The 8,380-nt window shown below is 37.9% G+C and overlaps 1 protein-coding gene across 1 annotated transcript; it reads right to left on the bottom strand.

The window, feature by feature from the left end:
- Nucleotides 1–656: 656 nt before the first annotated feature.
- On the bottom strand, nucleotides 657–3,367 carry LOC131018136 (uncharacterized). The gene is made up of 4 exons (XM_057946857.1): nucleotides 2,787–3,367; nucleotides 2,449–2,688; nucleotides 1,705–2,292; nucleotides 657–1,650 (listed from the first exon to the last, which is right to left on the bottom strand). Exons 1-4 carry the CDS (start codon nucleotides 3,365–3,367, stop codon nucleotides 657–659), a joined length of 2,403 nt encoding a protein of 800 aa, XP_057802840.1.
- Nucleotides 3,368–8,380: the final 5,013 nt, after the last annotated feature.

The raw sequence follows: 8,380 nt of genomic DNA on the forward strand, positions 1-8,380 counted from the left end.
TCACTTACATTGCCAATTACTTGGGAGGTTGGGTGATTTTTGTGAATCCTTCTGGAGGGTGCATTACTCACATTTTCTCCTTGGTTATTGGGGGTTCCTTCTTCATCGGTATCACACTGTTCTTCTGGTGTTTGTGGTGTGATTTCTTCTGTTGCCTCAGCATCTGCAGTTTCATCCTCTGCTGGCATCACAATGTCCATCACCTGCTCTTCTCTATTATTCTCATCTGCGATACTCCTCACATCATCAAATACCACATTTACAGATTCTTGAATAGTTTGGCTTCTCAAGTTAAAGACTCGATAGGCTTGACTATTCAATGAATATCCCAAAAAGATACCTTTGTCACTTTTTTCATCAAACTTTGTGAGATATTCTCTGTCATTCAGTATATGACACACACACCCAAAGACAGGAAAGTATTTGAGATTTGGCTTCTTACCACGCAGAATTTCATATAGAGTTTTGAACGTACCAGGTCTGATGTTGACTCGATTGTTGATATGACATGCGGTGTTCACAGCTTCTGCCCAGAAGCGTTGTGCCAATTTCTTTGAAGCCAACATCACTCTTGCCATCTCCACCAGGGTTCGGTTCTTTCGTTCCACAACTCCGTTCTGCTGTGGCGTCTTGGGGGCTGAGAATTCTTGAAAAATTCATTTCTTCTCACAAAAATTTGTGAAAGCCGCATTCTCGAACTCACGTCCATGGTCAGACCTTATTCTTGCTATTCTCGCACCAAACATGTTAGTAAACCGGGCAAAGAGTGTTTTGAAAACATCAATAGTTTCAGATTTTTCACGTAAGAAAAAGGTCCACGTATATCTTGAAAAATCATCCACTAAGACATACACATACCGTTTACCTCCAATACTTTCAACACCAACTGGTCCTACCAAATCCATGTGAACCAGTTCAAAGCATCGGGTCGTACCAAAATGTTGTTCAGCTTGTTGGGTAGCACGATGGGTGGCATGGATCTGCTTCCCTTTTTGACAACTCTCACACACTTCTTTTTCCTTTTGCATGATTTTTGGGAGACCTCGGACTGCTTCCAACTTGGACAACCTGTCAAGATTCTTAAAATTTGTGTGCCCTAACTTTTGATGCCACAACAGGCTTTCATCAATTTGGGCTTTATTGCACTTAGGATCATCGACAAGGCAACAGTTATCACTAGATCTTTGCCCTCTCATTACACAACAATTTTGAGCATCAAAAACCTCACAAGAGTCCTTGTTAAACTTAACATGCAAATTCTCATCGCATAGTTGACTAATACTAATCAAATTTGCCATAAGACCTTTAACATGGAAAACATTTTTCAAACAAGGTAAGCCGGAAACATTTAAGGTGCCTTTACCAATGATCTTACCCTTCGAACCACCACCAAAAGACACAGATCCACCATCACATACCTGATAGTTATTAAGGTAGCCATTGTCACCTGTCATGTGACGAGAACATCCACTGTCGAAATACCATGAACTTGAGATGTTAGTTTTCAGTGCTGTGAACACAACATTACATTTCAGTTCATCTTTTCTGACCCACTTCCAGACTTTTCTACTAGCTTGTGGTGGATTTTTCTTCCCTTTGGTTCTCGTTTTCTTTGAGTTGACAAAGATCTTCTTCTCGTCATTGAACTTCCTGAAACAGAAGGGTTGAATGTGGCCAATTTGAAAGCAATAATGACACACATACCTCTTTCTTTGTGGTCGTGTCTGACCAACCGAAGTTCCTTCCACGACAAACTCCTTTCCATGAGTAGATTTTACCTTTGTCTTTCCAGGTGTGGGTTCAGCAGCGGGTGCAGCAGTGTATCCAAGTCCAGTGGTGTCCGTAGTTCCTGCAGACACAAAATCATCATACCTATGCCGACTTGAATTCCATTTGGCAATGGTGCTTTGAGCTTCCTCCAGCTGACTTGTAACATGCTCAAGCTTGACTTTTTTTTGTGTGATTGAGGCTTCAAGCTTTGCCAACGATCCTTTTAGCTTGACATTCTCCTCCTTTGTTGCTTCAAGCTCCTCTCCTTGCTTTTTCCATTTTCCCAGTAGTTCGTCATAGAATTTTTTAAGTTCTATGACAACCAGCATGGTCTCTTCGTTGCTTTCCTCCGTGTTACCTACACACGCGTTAAAGCACAGACAATTTGGAAAGAACCCTGTGTCATACCTGTTTAACAGCTGGTCTCCTTCATCATCCTCATCGTCAGACAAGGTTTTTCCAAACTTGACATGGAAAGCTGACAGACCGGGATCATCATCATCTCCTTTTTCTTCCTTTGAGCTTTCCGAACCATCGAAAAATTCAGCCTCATCATCACTCTAAGACACCCAATATGATTTGCCTCGTTTTCGAAGGGTGTTCGCACACTGGTTCGCATAGTGACCAAACCCCTTGCACTCACGACATTGAACATTATTGATGAAATTTGGATCATACCTGAAAGTTTCAGTCGTTGAGGCAACTTTCCTCATTGGTCGTGGGGGCGTGAAGTCATTCCTCTTAGGTGGTGCGGAATCATGCCTTGGTGAGCTTCCTTCTCGATCATTCTCTTTGGTCCGTCTAAGTTTTCTCACCATATTGTTGAACTTCCTTGTGATGAGTGCAACATCATCTCCTTCGTGAATCTTCTCCAATTCTTCAGAATCTTCTAGATCACGTATCTGAAGGGTGTGGCTGCTGGTTGTTGTCGTAGAGGAGCATCCAGCATTGAACGCAATCCTCTTTCTTCCAATGTCATCTCATAGGTCCGGAGTGTGTTCATCAAGTCCACGAACTCCAGGCTTGCAACATTCTGACTTGTTTCGATGGCAGTAATCTTCATTTCAAAACGCGGTGGGAGCGTTCGTAGTGCTTTGGAGATAAGCACCCGATTGCTGATTAGATCTCCGAGCTCTCGGCATTCATTAGCCACACTGAGTATCCTCTTGGAATACTCCTTGATGTCTTCACCTTCATCCATTTTCATGTTTTCGAACTTAGTGGTCAGGAGTCGCAGCCTTGTTTCTTTGACACTTGTGTCGCCCTCGCAGTGTCTCTGGAGTATATCCCATTGTTCCTTGGCCGACGTGCTATTCTTTATGAGATTGAACATGTTCATGTCCACGAAAGAATAGATAGCATGCATAGCTTTTTCGTTGAAATTTGCCTCCTCGAACTCAGCTCGACTCCATTGAGCAGGTGGTGTCAAAATCACATCACCATGGGCATCAGTGGTCTTGGGGGCAGACCACCCTTCTTCGACGCAGTGCCAGGCTTTAAGGTCGATAGCCTTGATGTACTGTCGGATTCTTATCCTCCAGGCCGAGTAGTTTGCACCATCAAGGATAGGAGGACGCATAACACCAAACGGCTCCATGTGGAAACAACTGTTGTAACAACTATGACGGGAATTGTTGTAACAACACCAAGGATCACACTCAGTGTATCGAGTGTTGGCTCTGACGCCAATTGAAAGTGTTGCTCCACACGAACTAACTGAAAACCTTGTGTTAAAGTAACACACCCCACAGCACAGAGTAAATAATGCAGCGGAAATAAACGAACACCAAACTTTGGAAAAATTTCTTCAAGTTATAAATAACTTGAAGAATGCCTTATGGCGAAATTACTAAACGGAGAATGACACTCACGTTCAATACCTTTACAAAGGACTAGGTATTGAACACTATACACTCTCACTACCAAACTAAAACTGGATTCAAGAGCTATACTCCGAAATCCAACAAAACACAGAATGCTATAGCTAATGTTATCCCAACACGAGAAACAGCACTCCTGCACAGATCACTCAAAAGCTAGATATCTTCTCTCAAAGTTCGTGATCTGAACTGAACTCTTCCTTGGTATTTATAGACCTTCAAATCTTGATCTCCAAGTATGAGTTCGTGGGTTGGGAAGTGGATGAGTGGCCGTTGAGTTAGTTGGAAGAATCAGTCTTCACGAGCTACTCATCCCTTTGATTTAGGAGCTCCCAACAACTCCTTCTTTCTCTCTCCTTATCTTCTCTTGTTCCTTCCTTCTCTCAACAGAATTCGTTCCTTCCTTTCCTCCTCCAATCCTCACGATTTCCATCTCTTGACTTGGTCAAAACACCTACAAACATAAAGTGAAGAAAGAGCAAAACAAACATAGTTCGAAAACTAACAAAATGCAATATAAAATCTGGAAATCAACTATTCTAGATGCACAACATTATGAATTTATGAAATTATTATATAATATAAAAATTAAAATTAACCGTAAAATAATTTCGATAGTTAATCCGTAGCCATATATCGTTAACGACGGAAAATTAAAATTTAACGACAGTATACCAAGCGTCGGGTTATGCTTGGTCGTACTGTTCACACCTTCGACGAAAACTTATAGTCGTTAAATTTAATGACGGAATTCCGTAGTTAACCGACATTTTTTTATTATTTTTCGTCGTAAATCCGTAGCTATATACATATTATATTTTTTAATATTCCGTCATAAATCGTAAATCCGTAGGTATATATATTGTATTAATTTTTTTTTAATATTCCATTGTAAATCCATAGCTATATATATTGTATTATTTTTATTTTTTTATATATTCTGTCGTAAATCCGTGTCTATATATATTACTCCCTCCGTCCACCAATTCAAGGCCTACTTGCCTTTTTTGTCCGTCCACAAAAACAAGGCCTACCTATTTTTGGTAAGCTTTTATTCATTATTTAATCAAAAAAGTCAAAGATTCTTTTCAAAAAAGTGGGACCCTTTCTCCACTCAACTAATAAAAATACATTTTTTCTTAAAAAGTGGGACACTTTCTCCACTCAACTAATAAAAATATATTTTTTTCTTAAAACCCGTGTTTTTTCATATAGGCCTTTAATTGGTGGACGGAGGGAGTATATTTTTTAATTTTTTTTATATATTCCATCGTAAATCCGTAGTTATGTATACTCCCTCTGTCCGCCAAGATTATGTCAAATTGCTTGAGCACAAGATTTAATAAAATTGGTGATCATTTAGATGTAGTAGAGAAAGGGTCCCACCACTTTATGAGATGTATGGTTGAGATTGAATTTGAGGTGGATTTTTTTGTAAATAAAGGGTGTTAGTAAGGATAAAATATTAAAGAGGATGGCAGAGGCGGATCTATAAGGGGCGATGAGGGTACAGTTGTACCCCAAAAAAAAAATTACTAGTAGTATTATGTATTTAGAATTGTTTTAAGTATTTTGTCCCCCAAACAATCCAACCGATTTCTTTCATGTAAATATTAATATTAATGGGCTTGGGCCCATTGAAAGTAAAAAAGGGCGGCTCTCTTTAAAAAGTGTGTACAAATTTTGAGAATTGAGAGCTACATATTACAAAAAAAATTAGAAAGAAGCGGCGGCTGTATGTGAGAAACACATACACACAAATACAATTTTTTTTGAAAGCCACAAAGTGAGAGACGATTCTAAAGGAATAAAAAAGAGTTAAAATCAGATAGAGACGAAATATTGGCATATTCCACGCATTATTGACTACACAACAAACTGTTCTAAAAGAAATATTAGGAGTTTTGGAGGATTTTTGTCATACCCCGACTTCTAATCCCTGATTAAGGGCTTAATTATTAATAATTAGCGTTCGGCATCCATTAATAATAAAAAATTGGTTTGATTTATCTGATGTGATTTAATCGTTATATGTGTTTTAATGTGCTAAGTTAAAGAAAATTTTTATAAATGCGATGCATAAGTTTTAATTGGTGAGTTAAGTGTATTTATATGAGCCACATGAATTTTAAATTATGCATGAAGTCATGAATTTTATCTAAATTTGATAGTAGATGTAACACACCGCATTTTTTCTTATATTATATATTTTGAGATTTATGTTTAAGAGCACTGAGATATAAAAATAAGTTATTGATGAGATGAGATATCTCAATAGTTTGAGTTATTATATTTTCAATGATGGGACTAGAGAATGAAATACTTTGAGGAAGTAAGGATGTATAGAGATGTTGGTTGAACATTGATGAAGTTAAAAATATCTTTTCTTTCGATAGTTTGAAGCCGAGCTCTGGCCTTGGAGTTCTGCTATGGCCTGGGAGTTTTGCTCTGGCTTGCGAACTCTGCTCGGGAAGCGAGCTCTGCTATGCCAGAGGCGAAGTCATTCCTCTGCACTGGCGTCGATTCCTCTGCTCGACAGAGAAATCACCGTTCCTCTTACTTGATAGAGAGATCACCATTCCGCTGTACTGATGAGCATTCCGCTGTACTGACGAGCATTTCGTTGTACTGGCGTCGATTCCGCTGTACTGGCGTCGATTCCTCTGCACTGGCGAGCATTTCCTCTGCTCTGGCGAGTTTCTCTTCTTTGCTCTGCCAAGTGAATTATATTTTGAGTTGTCTCTGCTTTGACAGAGGAATCACGATTCCTCTGCTTTGACAGAGAAATCACGATTCCTCTGCTCTGCCAGAGAAATCACGATTCCTCTGCTCTGGTGCGGAACTGACTTAGAGAGAAAGGAGTCAAAGCAAGTGGATAAACATAGTTAACGGATAAGATATTTTATGCAAGTGGATAATTAAGCATGTGTTATTTATCCAATACTTGATGGCTAAGTAAATGGGGTTAAATAAAACAACACCTTTCTCTTTCATCCCCCATAACAGACGTCCCTTTCCTCTCTCTTCTCTCTCTCCTCTCTCGACTGACATCACCCAACACCATTGATGAGCTAGTAAAAAGCTTCACAAGCTACTTGTATTCCATAACCACCATTTTAATCAAGCTGAAAACACTCGTAAATCCATAGAACAAAGGCTAGGTTGAAGGCTCGAGCTAGGAATCAAGAAGGTGGAGTTATACTTTTCGTTATACAGATCATAAGAGTAAGCTTCTAAACACATGAATCTATTTATATCTAAGCTTTATGAGCATGTAAATGGAGGATTAAAGCATGAAAACAACTCCTAATTCAAGCTGGTAATTTTCGAAGATTTCTAGGGTTGGAAGTCTTCTAAAATTTTATCGTCTTCTAACTTTAAGATGAGAGTATATGCATGTTATTAAGATGTTATTTATTGGTCTTTGAATGAAAAGCATGAATTGATTTTGAGATATGGAATACTAAAGGTGTTAAGTTGTGTGATTATGATTAATTGGTTTGACAAAAAATAGAGTATGCTTAGCTATATGTTTAGGGTAGACTAGTTGATGAGTTAATTGGCTAGCTTATTAAGCTACTGACTTGATTAATTTCGACGGGGTTATTGATACCCAAAAATCTTGAAATTTTTATGGTAAGTATATATAAGTGTTAGGAACGCTCATGTAAAGATTAAAGTCATTTGAACATCGTTTGATATTCTTTTAAATTATGAATCTCCAGCTGCTACTTTCTACCGAAGGTGTGGAAGAAACAGATACAAGAGTCATTTTTCCAGTAGCTTTTCCTGAGTTTATGGTTTCCAAATTTTTATATGAACAAGATGAACATGTTAGCTAGCTACCCACAAAATTTCAAGTCATTTTGACAAGGTCTACTATTTGTTCAAAATCAAAACTTCCAGTTTCACCAAAACTGTCGAAAATGGTAGACTGTAGGAAAATGGTCATATCTCTTAAACCACTTAGTGTTTTACAACCTACTTTTTTTTAAATAAAACTAGACTTTAAGAGGTTTCAAATGGTATGAGTCCCAAACCAAGGAGAGTTCCGAGGTAAAGCAGGTTATTGCTTGAAGTTGGGACAGAGTATATGAAGTCAAGTGTGGTCTTTCAGTACATCTACTTTTGAATTATTATAATTTCATGTGTTAAAGATGATAACTATACACCATATTAATTCATAAAAATGCTAATGGGGTATATATATATATGTATATATATATAGGGAGAGGTTCAAGAAAGAACCATAAATAAAAGAAGACCGGAGAACCATTTTCAGCCATTCGATCATCAAGATCTACGGTGGATGCATCATCTTGTTGGATGAATGCAGATCCTGGGTTCGAATCCTGAAGGGAGCATTTTTTTTTAATTTTTTTAGTGTATTAATTTTAACAGCGAATGCATTAATTTTTACAGTGGATGCATTAGATTTGATGGTTCTCCCGTTCTCACAAATAATGTAGTTCTCTCTAGAACCACACCCTATATATATATATATATATATATATATATATATATATATTTAGATATAACACCATGTGATTGTTAGATGGGTTGAGTATTTAAGAGTTGTTCTTTAATAAACAGATTAGACTTAAAATTTTGGTGATGAGTGACAAACATGGTTTTCGTACCTCAATATCGCATGAATTGTTGTCATTTTCTCCCATGAATTGATTGCTAATATGTGTTTGTATCCCAATTTTGAGTTTTGTTGAGTTTTG

The sequence above is a fragment of the Salvia miltiorrhiza genome, chromosome 3, assembly GCF_028751815.1.
Source record: "Salvia miltiorrhiza cultivar Shanhuang (shh) chromosome 3, IMPLAD_Smil_shh, whole genome shotgun sequence".
In the NCBI taxonomy this organism is placed as follows: domain Eukaryota; kingdom Viridiplantae; phylum Streptophyta; class Magnoliopsida; order Lamiales; family Lamiaceae; genus Salvia; species Salvia miltiorrhiza.